Below are 17081 nucleotides of genomic sequence, written 5' to 3'. Positions count from 1 at the left end.
ATTTGTTTACAGTTGTTTCAGCTACACCTACATCAACCACAGTTATCTTCAGTGAGTTTCTCTAATCAAGTTTTTGAAAAGAATTCAATTTGGCTTTCAGAAAGACAACAACTATCTTTTTGCACTCATAGTTCTTTGTTTATTTGTTTGTTTATTCATTTGTTCCCCCCCCCCACTAGAAGGTAACCTCAGTGAAGGCAGGACCTTATCTGTCTTGCTGACTGTATCTTCAAAGCCTATGACAGTGCCTGTAGTAGGGGTGTATAGATGTTTAATGAGTGAACAATAAGTGATGTCTCTCCATCAGTCTGAGTAATTTAGATGATTATGTTGGTATCATTAGTCATGATTATTTATACACCCAAGATGCATTTTTACTATTTACTTTGCAACTTCTGGTAACTGTTTCCATCAATCTAATTTATATTCCTCCCAGTCATCTCCCTCCCTTGCACAAATTTACTGACTCTCCAGTGTGTGCTTTAAAAAACAATATTGTTTTATTACTACCAGCAGGAGTGGCCTGCATGGGGTGGTGGGTACACTGGGCTCAGGGTATGTGTGGGCTGTGAGGGGTAGATGATAATTGGGAGGCTGAAGGAAAGGGAGTGGGGCTGGAGGCCAGGCCCAAAGGCTCCTCCGATTTACTTCCGGGAAGAGGTAGACTTAATAAAGGAGTCATGGCAAGCTAGGGCCAGGCCGCCAATAAGATTAAGAAATTCTTGGAAATCTAACTGTCCATCAGAGTCGAGGTCCAGCTTCTTCATCATGCGGTCAAGGACACCAGGGTCCTTCTGGTTCTGCAAAGATAATAATAATAATGATATTAGTACCTTTATATTGTACTTTCTAAGATGCTTTCAAAAATGTTTCCACATTTTATTCTTACAAGAGTGTGAGGTACCGGGTAGGGGTTATTAATATTCGCACTTTTCAGAGACAGAAACAGACTCAAACAGGTGAAGTGAGTGGCCTAAGCGGAAGACCTAGGACACGAACCCAGCTTTTCTAGCTCCTAGTCCAGGGTTCTTTCTGTGACCATCAGGGGTTACTCAATTTTGTAAAAACAGTGGAAAACTTTTTCTAAGTGTTGCATGCAACTCCAATATACAAACTACATAAAAGCAGAGTGACTGGAGGTGGAAAGAGGATGCGGTCCCTGCCTAATCAGCCCCATCCTCCACTCATCCAAGCCCCCAGCACATACGCACACTTACATCCACTGGTTACATATGGCTACTTAATTAATTTAGAAAGTCAGTCCTTTAGTTGCTAGTGGCTACCATATCAGGTAGCGCATATATAGAACATTAATTCCATCACTACAGAAAGTTCTACGGCTGCCCTAGAGGCTTTGGGGTGGAGGAATAAAATTTGAAAACTCTTCTATTACTCCATTTACCATTTTGTAAGCCCCTCTCCTTAAATGAAAAAAATCACTGTTCCCTATGTCAGTGTAGTTTGATAACTTTGATCTTTAGAACATACTTTATTCAAAGAAGAGGAGAACAGAAGGTCCTTTAATAGTCATTCAGAGTTTACTCAGCCCTAGGGGCTCAGCTGCTGTCCTTCCCGCCTAGCCATTCTCCCAGGGTCTTGTTTCATGCTGTGTGTGGCCTGGGGGTGGGGGCAGGGACCAATACCTTTGTGAAGGCACCCAGCTCTGTATTCATGAAGATAAGGAACTCCGCCTTGGAGAGTTTGCTGTTGTTACCGTCCCTTCCAGCATGCCTTTGGAAAACAGCAATCAGAGACTCGATGCACCGTTCAGTCTCTGTAGGGCTGGATGTTTTTGCCTTTGGAAAAAAAAAAATTCAGGGTTCAGACAAGGGCAAGATATCAAAAGCTGGGTGCTAGGGAAAACTCCAGAGGATCTTGTCTCTTCATTTTGGGTCAAGCAGTTTCCTGAAAGACTCGGTCATTGTTTAGGGGGCTAAGGGGCCCAAGACAACCACAGAAAGTCACATTCGGTGAGCTTCCTCCCCACATCTCCTCACATGTTTATTCCAGGTGAAAATTAGTGAGGGTAAATATGGAGCATGCTGGTATGTTTGAAAGCAGTAGACTGCCTAGATGAGCGTGAGGTGACAGGGTTTACTGATATTTTTAGAATGTGTGGATAAATATATGTATAACTATATATCCACAAATCCATATACATACCAAGCATTGTCTATAGACTAAAAAGTTCCCTATTTTCCAAGAGTATATGGAGGCTACTGTGATAAGTGAAATGGCATTTCTTTTTAAAGGAATACTGAATTCCCAGGACTCATACATTTTCTAGAAGAAAACTAAAAGCATAGTTATTATTGTGTATGGGGTAGGAGATCTGAGAACTTTTTGGATGTTGGAAAGCAGCTTTCGTATTTGAGAGTTAGAACCCCTTAATTTTACACGTGAGGAAACAGGCATAAGAAGGGAACTGACATGGCAGAGCTACTGCTACAATCTCAGCCTCCAGGTTGCTTTCTGCAGCCCTTGGCCTTTGCTCCTTCTATTCCCAGATGCCACTAATTCCCACAGAAAAGGCTGGTGGAACTTCTCTGGTCACTTCACACCAGGAAGGTTGATATGGGGGCTCTTAGGTTGCCGCTCACACAGCTCCCATCGCATCTACGGAGCTGAACCACAGCTGTGGCTGCACTAGAAGGAGCACAAGCTTCATATCCTGTTCTGGGCTCTGCCTTCCTTACAACAGATGTCTTCAAGGAAATTCTGTCATGCCGAGTCTGCCCCTCATTCCAGCCAGCGCCTGGGCCCCAGACGTGAGGAACTCGTGGGCTCCTCCTGGTGGATAAGAAGGGGAACTGCAGACTTTCTGGAAATCTTGCAGGGCCACACCCTTCCTCCAAAGCTTTCTCTGTGGACATTAACAATGTCTACATTGGATGGTGACATTCGCAATGTGGCAATTAGCCCGTTAATTTGTTCTTGGGATGGACTTCCTGGAGCCCAGAGCTAGAGACTTTCAGGCCCCATAATTAATATGTTAAGGATTGATGTGAGCCCTGTTATTGATCTGAGCTCTTAGCTGCACAGCTGCCAGTCTCCTTCCCTCCTTCAGTCTCTCCAGGTGCTTTAACTGCCTAGCCAGGTGCCTGGTGCTCATTGCATCCTGAAGCATCTATAAAGCCCCTTCTGGAGATCTATTCTTCCTCAATGGTCACACTGTCAGAACTTTTTCTTTAGAAAAGTGTTGGTAGCTTCAGAGTTTTGGTGAGAAACAAAATACCACAGCCTAGAAACAGATGTGTTTGCACAACAGCTTTTCTTACCAGGACTACAATCTCACAGTCTTACTAACGTGTCAGATTACAGGAACAAGGCTGACTGGAAGGGCACACCAGATAGGGTAGAAGGTTCCAGGTTGAGGAGCAAGGGCTTTGTGATCTTTTTCTAGACCTACAGATGTGTCCTCTGCCTCTTTTCTTTGCGGAATTCAGATTGCTTTTTGATTTTCCAGTTTCAAAGTGGCTTTCTGCTTTTCCTTTTTCTCTCCTTAACGTCAATCTTGACAGATTTTTTTTTCCCCTTTAAAACTGTTGCTATCAGCCACATGGAGAAAGTTAAAACCCCTGCATTTCTTCCCAGAGGTAATTTCCAGAGGAAAAGAAACACAATTATCAAATTACTTAAATGGAATTGCAAAATTTGTAGTGCTGGAGGGGCAGAGAGGCCCAGAGACAGGAAAGCTTTGCTCAAGTTCGAGCAGTGGCTGAAGGAGGAGATCTCCTGCTTGGATGGAGGCCAGTGCTCCCCATCACTGCATCCTCAGAGTTGTATTTGATGGGAACAATGATAGGAAGGAGAAAACAGCGTGATAAATGGGTGCTGTGAGAGAATTAAAAAAATGCATGCTAGGGACTTCCCTCGTGGTGCAGTGGTGAAGAATCTGCCTGCCAATGCAGGGGACACAGGTTCGAGCCCTGGTCCGGGAAGATCCCACATGCCGCGGAGCAACTAAGCCCGTGTGCCACAACTACTGAGCCTGCGCTCTAGAGCCCGTGAGCCACAACTACTGAGCCTGCATGCCGCAACTAGTGAAGCCCGTGCACCTAGAGCCTGTGCTCTGCAACAAGAGAAGCCACCGCAATGAGAAGCCCTTGCACTGCAACAAAGAGTAGCCCCCGCTCACCACAACTTGAGAAAGCCCACGCACAGCAACTAAGACCCAACGCAGACAAAAATAAATGTTAAAAAATGCATGCTAAACACTCAACATTTGAGAAAGTTAAAAAAAAAAAAGTAACGCCTGAAAAAACTCAAGTATTGCAGTTCTCATTCTTAACTAACATGCTCCCTTTCCTCCCAAGGAGCCCTGGTGGCATCCACCTTCCGCCGGGGCGGTCATTCCAGGTCTTTACCACTTGGTGGTGCTGGGTCTGCCTTTTCTATGTTCCATGGGACATTGATTCCTCGCTTTTGCACGGAAAGGAGAAAGCGCAGTCGGGGGTACAGACTGGCAGACTAAAGCAGGGGTTGGCAAACGTGTTTTGTAAAGGGCCAGATGGTATAAGTTTTAGGCCAGTGCGGCTCATATGGTCTCTGTCACTCTGCTTTTGTAGCAGGGCAGCAACCACACAGAAAACTCATGAATGGGCGTGGTCGTGCGCCAATAAAACTTTATGAACACTGAAGTTTGATTTTCATATAATTTTCATGTGTTACAAAGTATTATTCTTCCTTTGACTTTCTTTCAACTGTTTAAATATGTAAAATCCGTTCGTAGCTCGTGGGCGAACAGAACCCCGATTTGGCCCTTGGGCGGAAGTTTGCAGACCTCCCTTCACTAAAGAGAGGCCAAGGAAGAGGCAGATTTTGGAGGTGTATTAATGGAAAAGAAAAGAGTTCAAAATGGGGATGGCAGGAGCTGAGAGAAGAAAAACAGGAGACTGGGTGAGCACCTAACAAGATGGTGGGCTAGGAGGAAAAAGAAAGGAGGAGGGGGCTTCCGGTCGCCGGGCTCCTCCCACATTCCTGGGCGCCGCTCGGCTAGCTGGGACCCGCTTCAGTTTCAGTCTCTGCGCCTTGGCCGTTTGCCGGTCTTTTACCGAAACTCTGATTTCCCCTAGGGGTCAGACCATTAGGTCTGAAACGTTCCCTTTCTGGTCTCTAGAACTGTACATAACTAGCGTCGCCGCGCAGAATTCCAACCCCTGTCTTTAGGTCGTACCCCGGGCTCCGCGGACAGCGGCGGCGAGGGGCGTCCCGCACCGGCCGGACACCCCTGCCCCCGTCCCGCCTGAGCGAGGGGTCGGGGCGGCTTCACCCTGTGCGGGGCTCCGAGCGGGGCGCGGCTCGCAGTGCATTTCCTCTATCCCAGCCCTAGACCTTCGCCTGGAAAACAAAAGAACCTCCCGTTGCTACCCCTAGGCTGTTATTACAGGTATAATTCAGGGCTTCTTCCTTCCATCCGCTCTTTCCTAATTCCCTGCCATAGATTCATTCGTCCTGCTCTGGTTCCTAACACGTCCATATAAAAATCAAAGACCAAGTCTGGTGAAAAGTATGCTGTTGCTTTTTTCTTTTCATGCAAGAGGAAGACAAATAAAAAGCGCGGCTTACCATGTTCGGAGAGGAGCGAAGCACAGGGCTGCGAGCGAGGAGCGGCGAGGCGCGCACTGGGCGGCGGGCCGGGTCTGCTAACTCCCAGGTCCGGCCCCACCCGGCTCCGCCCCGCGCGGCTTCCGCCTGACTCACGCGACCCCTCCTCCGCTCCGTCCGCCGCCGCGCGGATCCGGACGGGTCACCGTCGCCTTTCTTTGCCAAGCATACGGCTTCACCTTAAAACTCACACAAAACCCATTGTCCTCCCTGAGCCCTAAATAATCTCTCTCCCCTGTCCCGTGAACCTTGAAGATTTTGAACTTTTCCGAATTGAAAGTTTTGCATAGCGGTCTTCTGGAAGTCTGTCCAAGTCTGTGGGTCTTTTCCCTGTACAAGCTCACGAGCTCATTCTGGTCATGCATGTTAGACAGGCAGAAAGGTCCCTTTGAAAAACGTGCAACGTGGAGTGTGGGCTATAAGTTCCCTATAAACCAGGGCTGTCTCTTTCGCACTGGAGACGTTAACAGACTAAATGGTAGTGATTTGTGCCAGCTGGAGCACCGTTGTCTCAGACTTCTCTCTAAACCGAAAACAGTTAAAAAAACAAACAAAACAAAGCAAGACCCTAGACCCCAAAGAACTGCAACGGTACAGTACTACTGCAAACTACTGAATCCTGCAAGTAGGGCATTTATCTGTGTGCAGTTGGCAACGGAGTTGGGAGTTGTATGAAGAATCAGAAGCTCTGGGTTCTAATCCTAGATCTGTAATTACTTCGTTGCAATACGTTTGGCAAAACCCCTCAGTCCTCTGAGTCTCCATTTCCTTACCTGTAAAAGTAGGTGCCCTTTCCTTTCCTACTTCACAAAATTGTTATGACTATCAGATAAAATGATGGCTTTGGGCTTCCCTGGTGGTGCAGTGGTTGAGAGTCCGCCTGCCGATGCAGGGGACACGGGTTCACGCCCCGGTCCGGGAAGATCCAACATGCCACGGAGCGGCTGGGCCCGTGAGCCATGGCCGCTGAGCCTGTGCGTCCGGAGCCTGTGCTCCGCAGCGGGAGAGGCCACAACAGTGAGAGGCCTGAGTACCAAAAAAAAAAAAAAAAAAAAAAAAGAGATGGCTTTGGGAGGGCTTCAAAAACGGGAATAGATGCAAAGGAAAGATAATGGGCTGCAGGGCATTGTGTAAACTGCTTCCTGGCATCCCCTCTGCTCCTGCAGCTTCAGCTGGTCACTTCTGATCAGACCTTCATCTCTTCTCACCTACTCCAGACCCACATTTTCAGTTGTTCTTGAATCCACTTGAAAGTCTCACCTGAGCCTCAAACTCAATTCAAGAGGTACTTGTTTTCCCTAAATCTGTTTCTCTTCTGTCTTCCTTACCTCTGCTAATGGTATTGCCACTCTTCTGTTCTCCCGACTTGAGAACTTTGGAGCCAGGTTTTGACTCTAAATCCCTTTCTTACCCCCAAATGTTATCGAGTGCCAAGTACCATCAGTTTTTTTTTTTTTTTTTTTGCGGTACGCGGTCCTCTCACTGTTGTGGCCTCTCGCGTTGCGGAGCACAGGCTCTGGACGCACAGGCTCAGCGGCCATGGCTTACGGGCCTAGCCGCTCCGCGGCATGTGGGATCTTCCCGGACCGGGGCGCGAACCCGTGTCCCCTGCATTGGCAGGCGGACTCTCAACCACTGCGCCACCAGGGAAGCCCCATCAGTTTTATTTTTACACTTTCTCTTGGATCTGCCCCTCATACTTTCTATTCTCACCTCTAGTGTTCTAGTTTAGGTTTGCATTCCCTCTTTCCTCCAGTTTCCTAACTGGTCTCTTGCCCTCCAATCTGTTCTATTGACTGTTAAAGACACATTTTTCTAATGTACAGCTCTGATCAAGTGCCTGCTTAAAAACGAAACACAACAAAAGAACCAAACAAGATGGCTCTCTAATGCCTTTTATATCAAATCCAAACTTCTTAGCTTCTATCTGGCTTTGAAAATCCTCTTTAACCTTAATTAATGAATGACTCCTTCAATTTATTCATTCAAAAAATATTTTTGGAAAACTACTATGTGCCAGGCCCACTGCTAGGTACAAGAGATACAAACATAAATGTGATATTAATGCCTGCCTTTGGGGTGGTCTATGGATAGACTTTAGACCTATGGTGTTTTGGGGGGTGTTCCATGGATGGCTGCTGGGGTCCACAAATACCCTAAAGGTATATGTGAAATTTTCTGCATAAGAGAACTTCTTCTTCAGAGCTTTCATCTGTTTCTCAGAAAAATCTATGATCAAAAATAGTAAAGAATCATTGGTCTAAATTACTCCATACCTGAATCATGGGACCTCCCATACAACATTCCTCTTTAAGGAAAAACACCCCATTTATTGCCTCTGCTGAAAATCCAGCCCCGTTAGTGAATTTTTGCATGATTTGACCCTGTGCCCACTGTCACAGCTGATTGGATTGAGGTTAGTGCTGGACTCAAGGACTGCTAGTCCATAGAATGGATAGTAGTGGATGTTTCACGACGTGACGTGAAAAGATGAGCTGGGACCCTTCAGCTTTTTGGGAAACTGAAATTAGCAACACATAGCAAATTAGGCATTGAGAAAAGTGAAGCTGAACATTTGCATGGACAGAATCATGAGGTCACGGCAAATAAAAATTAGGAAGAAGCAGACACCATAAATAAGTAGGAGCTGTGAAGTTTGGGAAAAATGTGCAGAATAGTGTTCTTGTTCTCCCTGCACCTGGTTGTTTAGTTTTCCTGATTTCATGTAAGGCCTCTATTCTTTCAATAACTTCCCTGCCCTATGAGGTAGCTTGACTGAAACCAAAGAAAAGAGCTGAATCAAATAAGTATGAATTCTCCAGAACCAGGTTGGGGAATCAGCCCCGCCCAGGGAGGGCTGTCTGTGTTGACAACTCACCAGGGTCATGATGAAAGGGGTTTTCAGTTAAAGGAGGGGAGAGTTCAGGAAGATGGCACGCAAAGTAGAATTGGCAAAGTAGGTAAATGGTGTGTCAAAGTGAAGGGCTAAAGTGGGCAGGGAGCTGAGGATGAGTGAGGGCTGGTAAGTTGATACCAAGAGACAAAAATGAGGTACAGATGAGTCAATTTATTCAGGAAATAAATGTGGGGACTTCCACTGTGCAGGGTAATTCTTATGTGCAACCTGAGCTCTGTGCAGGGCTGGGCAGGATCTTAAATGGATACAATAGCCAACCATAATAACAGGGGTGTGACCACGGCACAGTGATACTGCTGGGAATGAAGTGAGTGGTTAACTCTGGAGGAGCAGAGAAAGTGTTGTGGAGAGAGTGGTGCTTGAGTTGGGTAGTGAAGGATGAATAAGAATCCACCAGGTGTAAAAAAAAAAAAAAGTAAATAAAATAATTCATCAGGTAGATGGGCACAGTGGTGAAGCAAGGTGAAGTACAGTGCTGCAACATATTATCTGTATGAGCTCCAGCAAGTCATTTATCTGCTCTGTGCCTTGGTTTCCTCAACTATAAAGTGGAGAGTAGTAGTACTCACTTCATATGGTTGTTGTGAGGATGAAGATGTAATCATGTAAAATACTTAGAACGTAGAGTGGTGTCTTCAGAGGAACCCTTCCGTAATGGCTTGTGCAAAAGTAAGCAGGGGGGAAGCATATGTGTATTCTCAGTACTTGCAGGTGGTTCGGTAGTCCTGGGCTTTGGGTATGGGGTGATGGTAAATGTGAGCCAGGAGCTGTGGCACTGAGCCTGGAGAGGTAAGGGTCAGAGCACTAAGGGCTACGCTTGGAAATTTGGATTGTATCTGAGGGTTATCTATCAAGAACCACTGAAGATTTTAAATCAGGAGATTTGATCCACTTCACCTTTTGGGAAGCATAGAAAATGTACCAGAGAGGAGACAGACTAGAGGCAAGGAACATATTAGGATACTGTTGCAATAACCAAGGTGAGATGGCCATGGAGGTGGGGCAGGGAATTTCCAAGTACCGAGAAGGCAAAAGCAATCAAACTTGGCCTCTGCTTAGATGTGGGGGGTTTGGAAGAGGAATGAAATCACTTTAGGAGAGAATAGGACCGGGAACAGTCACATTTACTTATAGCTCTTCAAATCTCTGTCTCACCTCAGGGCCTTTGCACATCTGTCTGGTCTGCCTGCAATAGTCTTTTTCTCATCTTAGTCGTCTTGGACTCTCATAACAAACTCCCACAGACTGACTGGTTTAAACAGAAATTTGTTTTCTCACAGTTCTGGAGGCTGGAAGTCCAAGATCAAGGTACTAGTCGACTCAGGTCCTGATGAGGACTCTTTTCCTGGTTCGCAGATGGTTGCTTTCTCGCTGAGTCTTCACATGGTGGAGAGAGGGAGGGTTCTCTCTCTTCCTTTTGTTATAAGGCCACATTCCTACTGAATTAGGGCTCCACTCTTATGACATTTAAGCATTTAATCATTTAACTGTAATTGCCTCCTAAAGACCCTATATCCAGATACAGTCACATTAGGGCTTTAACATATGCAAATTTTGTTGTTGTTGTTGGGACAGACACAGTTAAGTCCATAGTGTCATCCTTCATATAACTTAGAAATCATCTTCCCTAAGCATTCCTCATCTCCTAAGAGAGTGCTAGGTATCTATGCAAAAAAAGAGTTAGCATAGCTGCCCGAGACTGCTGTCCTTGGAAAGGCCTGCTTGCAAGGCTGGACTTCGGCTGGCATCTGGGAACTTGGATTTCAAGAGGGTTCTCATCTGTTCCCTCACTGTGCCTCACTGTGCCTAAGGTGGCTCATTGTGCCTAAACTGTTGGTACAAACAATGTAGTTTATGCCAAGCACCTGCTTTCCTTCTGGGAGTTTGGAGTTTTCCAGTACATGCTGGAGAGAGTGTGCGTATGCGACCAGCCTCCAGTAAAAGCCTTGGGCACCGAGTCTCTAATGAGGTTCTCTGGTAGACAGAACTTCGCATGTGTTGTCACAATTCAAAGCTGGAGGAATTCAGCATGTCCTGTATCCACTATACGTTCCCCCATAGCTCCTTGTACTGTAATTCTTACTATACTCTACGGTCATTTTCTGTTTACTTGGTTATTTTCCTCACTAGACAGCAATCTACTTGAGGGCAGAGCCAGTATCCTGCTTACTGCAGTGTTCCCTTGAGGGGGTTCACAGGGTATGGAGGAGTCACCAGAATGGGAAGGCACATGTACAAGGTTGAGATGATACAAACGATAGAGCAAGGTCTCAGGAGCTATGGTGGATGAATTACTCCACAGAGTGGAAGAGGGGAAAATGAGGAGTGAGACTATAGAGGGACCATAGCCTTGGGAGGGCTGCAGAGGAGTATCCTTCCTGATACTCTTGTTGGCATACGAAGAGGGAGGTAAGGACATGCTTGACAGAGCCCACAGGATTTGAGTAGGAGACTTGAAGAGGTTCTCTATGGTCCCAGAGGGAAATGGAAACAGGAGCTGACTCAGATGGCTGAGTGGTGCAAAAGCTTAGGAAGCTATAATTTTGCAGTGACTCTAATACACATGATTGTATGATTGTGAGGCTGTATGGCTTTCTTCTGGTGTGTTTAGAAATCTAGTCACCGGATCCAAGAGAGAGGCTTGTGAAATAGGTTTAGGGTTTTACAGAATGGATATAACAAAAGGATAAAGCAGTGAAGGAGTTGAGGGTGTGGGTGAGAAAGTAATCCACTTGATTGGGCATTGAGTACAGGAAGAAAAAGGAAGGAGTGAGGACATGGAAGGTGGGTGGGCACAAAAAAATTTCTCCATAACATCAAAGAACAAGTTAAATGGAAAAGAGGGATGGAGAGAGCTGGGGATTTAAGAAGTTATTCGTATAATACAAACTTCCAGTGAGTTTAGTAATTTGTAGATAGAACTCTTATGATGGCAAAATCCAAGCATGCCTAAGGGCCTCAAACTGACTGCAGTGTATGTGGCCTGGGCATCAAGGAGGGAGGTCAAGAGCTATGAGGGTGGGGCATTGGGTGGGTGATCCTTGTCAGTGCTGAGCTCAGCCGGGATGATGAGAGGAGCTGGAGTGGAGAGCAAGAGTGTGAAGCAGGTTATGCTGTCTGAAGTGAAACAGGTATAGGACGCTGACAGGTTGTGGCAGGGGTTCTCAGCGTGTCATCTGCCACTTTCCTTTCTATGCTCCATGCTTTAACAAATGGAACCACTGTTTATCACTCAAAGATCCTCTGTACTTTCTTACCTCTTTGCTGTTACCCAAGCTTTCTCTGCCTTTGAAACATCCTTAATTTCAGTTCCCTCTGATGAAATTCTATGGCTCCTTCAATGAAGTTCCTCCTTCATGAAGCTTTTCTGATCTCCACCACCCACATTTACCCTTCCTTCCATAATATTTTGTAAATTGTTTCTTGTGGGGAGGGATTTTAATATTCTGCTGTGTATTACAGGGATTTATGTTAATAGATGTATCTTTTCTGATAGCATGTGAGTTCCTTGAAATTATGGATCCGTCTTGTTCATTTTTGTGTCATTCATAGCCATTTGCACATAGTAGGACCCAGTGAACATTCATGAGATTGAACGAATAGTATGATTTCAGAGTAGGGGCTGTATTTGGTTTAATTCTGTGTGATTTAACATTCAGGACAATGTTAAATAATTGTTCCAAGAATTGTTGACTCTTTGTTTTGTTTTTCTTTTTTGGGGGAAGGATCGCAAGCTATTTCTGTTAAGAGTTTTAAATTTTATATAAGTTAAGTTATTCAGCAAGTATTTATTAAGTACCAGATCCTGTGCTAGGGCCTGAGGGTACAAAGATAAAAAAGTCATGGTTCCTGCCTTTGAGGATCCCCAAATCTAATTTGATTAATAAAACAGGAATGGGCTGGGATTTCCCTGGTGGCGCAGTGGATAAAACTGCGCTCCCAGTACAGGGGGCCCAGGTTCCTTCCCTGGTCAGGGAACTAAATCCCACATGCATGCCACAACTAAGAGTTTCCATGCCACAACTAAGGAGCCCTGGAGCCATAACTTAAGGAGCCCTGGAGCTGCAACTAAGACCTGGCTCAACCAAATAAATTAAATAAATAAATAAGTATTTTTTTAAAAAAAAAAAAAAACAGGAATGGGCTCCTTCTAGAAACTGAGTCATCTGCATCAGAAGGTGTACACTCAGTCTCTTGAGGCTCTTCCCATTTAAGTCCTGGGCTGGAAGATTTACCTCTTGAAGATAAGGACTGTAAGGGGAGAGCCTTTGATTTCTCCCATAATCTGCAGTGCTTGCCCACAGCACTGAGGCCACATTTGCAATATTAAGGAATGACCCGTCAATCTCTGAGGCCACTGTGATGTAAATGTAAATGTAAATGCTGGACAAGAAATCTAAAGGCCTGAGTTTGAGTTCCAGCCCTCTCCCTAGATAAACTGTTTTTACTTCTGAGCTTCAGTTTTCCTTGTGTAAAATGGTGATAGCAATAAAGGAGAAAATAAATATAAAAGGGCTCTTCAAATGGTGGTGTGTTATACAAATGTTAATTACTACTTGCAGTGTTGCTGTGTGGATTAAATGAAAGTGTGCTTTGTAGGCTCTACTTTGCAGATCTTGGTGTCACTATTGTTATCCCTTCAAGCCCTTGTCTTTTCACTTCCCGTTGCCTCTGCCCTAATTGCTGGCCCTCACTAATTCCCTCATTTGTCCTATGGTGATGGCATCTTCAGGACAGACATGGAGTTCCTGGGCAAGCTGGTGGAAGTTAACTGCTTTCCTCCATTGTCTGCACACATCTACATTTTCCTTCATATTCTTCTAGACATCTTTCATGCTGGTGGCTGGAAACCATTAAAGTCCTCCACATAGTTGTTCTTAGTCTCCAACTGTCGTTAGGCAGAGTTGAGAAATTTTCTCTTTCACAATGACCCACAGCAAATAGTTGCATGTATGTTACATTTCTACTCCGAGGAGGCCACACCATATCAGATCCATGTCTAATCCGATGTGATCTGAACGTGTCATCAAAGTGTTCTCAGTGGATCTGTATTGCTCATTTTTTGTCCAAATTTTTCATCTTGGAATTCAAGATGAAATTCGAATCCCAGCTTCTGTTTTTTCATTATTTTCTTTCATTTACTGCGAACTCTGGTCAAGTGGGAACTTTTCGCTATTGCCTGTAGGCAGGGTTGATCCTCCTGCCGGTTCTCACTGGTTCGCCCACACTAGTTGTTACAATATTGAAGTTCTTCTCTACCAGTTGCTAAGTGTCCTCTCTAATTTTTTAAAATTAATTAATTAATTAATTAATGGCTGCGTTGGGTCTTCGTTGCTGCACGTGGGCTTTCTCTAGTTGCAGCGAATGGGGGCTACTCTTCCTTGCAGTGCACGGGCTTCTCATTGTGGTGGCTTCTCTTGTTGCAGAGCACAGGCTCTAGGCTCACGGGCTTCAGTAGTTGCGGCCCACAGGCTCAGGTGCTCCGCAGCATGTGGCATCTTCCCAGACCAGGACTTGAACCCATGTCCCCTGCACTGGCAGGCAGATTCCTAACCACTTGCCCACCAGGGTAGCCCTGTCCTCGCTTCTTGCCTGAATCCCTGAGTGCCATTCACCTGAAGCCCCAGCCACCTCAGTCCCTCTCCTGGGCCATGTGATTCCCATAATCAAGTAACTTAAGGATTAATGCACGGAGTGGTGAGGGTCTCTAGGACTTGCTCCAGCCTCGTAGCCTGGCCACTGTTCTGATTGGTCAGTGCTAGGTCACAGTTTGAATATCTTCCTGTCTTTAGGAGCCCCAGGATTTCCCACTTACTGATTTTTTTTCTTGTGTTTCCTTCCTTTCATCTGAAATTTTTCCTTCATCTTCTCATGTCCAAATTCTACCTGTACAAAGACCCAACTCATAAAGAACCTTCTCCAGGAAGCTTTTTACTTATCTCTTCCAACTAAAAAGGATCTGTCTCTTCATTGATCTACCACAGCCTTTTATCTGCACTTTTTTTGTGGCATGTATTACAGCCTATCTTGAATTATAGCTATTTAAGTATGTACCACTTTTTTTCCTGTTAGACTGTCAGCTCCTTGAGGACCAGGTATAGTATAATGCCTTTTTTGTGGGGCACCACCCACTCACCCTAAATGTCATTCAAACTACTACTACCCATACTCTGGGTCTAGGACAAGTGTGTGATGGGTTAGTAGTAGGCATGAGGACTTTTATGTGACAAATGAAGAATTTAAAGTTTCTTGTGGTCTGCGTTGCAGTCTTTTTCAACGGTTTGACATTTTTGTGCAATAAGACTTCCTTCTGATTCACCTCTCCCTGGTCCCCATATCCCCACCCCCCAGCTCTTGGAAGGCCTAGGAGTGGGCAGGTTAGTTCAGCTCTGTTCCCAGGCTTTAGAGAGAAAATATATGAGTTAGGGTGCTTTTGGGTGAAGATAATAGGAAATTGACTTAAGACAGTTTAAGGAACCATAACGTTATTATTTATTGTCTTTACAACAGGAGTCCCCCGGAGCAGAAGAGCAGGGTTGATTGGTTCAGCAGCTCAGGGATGTCATTAGGGGTGAGATTCTTTCATCTTTTTATCCCATGATCCACTTTACCATTATAATCATAGGTGACACATCCAGGGCATGTATTTTCTTGTTCACATCTCGGGTGGAGAGACTTGCTTTTCTTTTCCAGAAATCCTGAACAGCCTTCTCTTAAATCCCATTACCTCACACGGTTTAGGCCTGCCTATCCCTGAAGGAATAGATGGCCAAAGGGATGGAATTACCCCAATTAGCTGAGACAAATTGTTTAGGGATGGAATGGGTGTTGGGGAGCTGTGTTGGGAGATTATATTTTCCAAAAATGGCCATAACACTATCTGCCCTCCCACACGCCCTTCTTACAATGTGACCCTCACACTCCCCTCCTCAGGAGGTAGGATCTATGTTTCCTCCCTTTGAACCTGGGTGGGCTTGTGGTGACTACTTTGGAAGTGACACTATGTGATTTCTGAGACTTGATGTTAAAAGGTGACATGGAGTCTATCTGCTTCTCTCTTGGGGTGCGCACTCAAGGAAACCAGCCACCATGCTGTGAAGAAGCCCAAGCGGCCACATGGACAGACCCATGTGCAGGGAAACCACCAGCCAGCACTGAACAGCCAGCCGTGTGAGGTGCGTATCTTGGAAGTGGACCCTCCAGCCTCCAGCTACCCCGCTGACACCATGTGAAGCAGAGGAGAGCCGTTCTATGAGGCACTAAGTTTTGGGGTGGTTTGTTATGCGGCAGTAGACAGCTGGAACAGGGGTGCACTCTGGAAAGAATTGTGTTTCCTCAGTGCTTTCTCTGGTGTCTTACTCTTTTTGTCATTGGATTAGTTAGGTATCAAGGGCAAGGCCTAAAGTGAGGAAAGAGTTGAAGCCTGAAAGGAATTTTATTGTTTAGTTCAACTTATTCGCTGTCTGGGATTTCTATATGGGATTTGGAGGTTCATGATTTGTAATAACAAGCAGTGATTTTGCACATCTCCCTTGAGAAGTTGCAGTAGGAGATGGCTGGTTGTGATTTGGATGTTCAGGATCCAAGGAAAATAATCAATGACAACTATCTACTCCCTTTTTACTTAAAGTACGGCCCACCCTGGAAGGAGTAATCCTTGTTAAGGCATCTTCTTACCCGTTTTGCCTATTCTAGGAACCAGGATCTTGACTCGCTGTCAGAAGGGTCCACTCAGCTCAAGTAAGTATTCCCCAGAGTAACTTATTTATTTGTTTTAACTGAAGATGAGAATGACTGAATTCACACTTTAGAAAAATCTATATACTGTTTTTAAAGTGTTAACTCAATCATAAATATATAAGTAATAGAGTAATATGGTGTTATTTATTTATTTATTATTTTTTTCTGTGTATTTTATAATTGTTCTTTTTTTATTTTATTTTATTTTTTTTTCACATCTTTATTGGAGTATAATTGCCTTACAACGGTGTGTTAGTTTCTGCTTTACAACAAAATGAATCAGTTATACATATACATATGTTCCCATATCTCTTCCCTCTTGCGTCTCCCTCCCTCCCACCCTCCCTATCCCACCCCTCCAGGCGATCACAAAGCACCGAGCTGATCTCCCTGTGCTATGCGACTGCTTCCCACTAGCTATCTACCTTACGTTTGGTAGTGTATATATGTCCATGCCTCTCTCTCGCTTTGTCACAGCTTACCCTTCCCCCTCCCCATATCCTCAAGTCCATGCTCTAGTGTTATTTAAATGGTAACAAATTCTGTGTCTCTTAGGGATCTGACTAAACTCCTTAAGTAGGTGTGGTTAAAGGAATTATTGCTGTCTTGATCTTCTACTTTGTAATCTTGGGTTTGCTTATTTCCCTGAACTTTTATGTACCTCCTCTTTGCCTTGCTGCCTCCGTCATATGATCCACATCGGTCCTTTCCTGATATTCAAAGCTCCTACTATGAAGTCTAAGAGTTTGTTGACAATTTCTTAAAGTTCAGGCTTCAAGCACTGTCTTCACCAGCTAATTGGCGGTTGCAGACTTGA

At 45.0% G+C, this 17081-nt stretch overlaps 1 protein-coding gene across 1 annotated transcript; it reads right to left on the bottom strand.

Moving 5' to 3' along the window:
• Window positions 1-476: 476 nt before the first annotated feature.
• S100A11 (S100 calcium binding protein A11) lies at window positions 477-5667 on the bottom strand. Its single transcript, XM_030846499.3, has 3 exons — window positions 5569-5667; window positions 1644-1796; window positions 477-800 (listed from the first exon to the last, which is right to left on the bottom strand). Exons 1-3 carry the CDS (start codon window positions 5569-5571, stop codon window positions 645-647), a joined length of 312 nt encoding a protein of 103 aa, XP_030702359.1. The 5' UTR covers window positions 5572-5667; the 3' UTR covers window positions 477-644.
• Window positions 5668-17081: the final 11414 nt, after the last annotated feature.

Source organism: Globicephala melas, chromosome 1 (assembly GCF_963455315.2).
Source record: "Globicephala melas chromosome 1, mGloMel1.2, whole genome shotgun sequence".
NCBI lineage: Eukaryota > Metazoa > Chordata > Mammalia > Artiodactyla > Delphinidae > Globicephala > Globicephala melas.
The sequence above is the reverse complement of the archived record's forward strand: the minus strand, read 5'-3'. Positions and strand labels throughout refer to the sequence as shown.

Coding starts and splice junctions, on each gene's coding strand:
- S100A11 (XM_030846499.3), bottom strand. Junction 801..1,643: donor AGCTGGGTGCCTTCACAAAG/GTATTGGTCCCT, acceptor TTATCTTTGCAG/AACCAGAAGGACCCTGGTGT.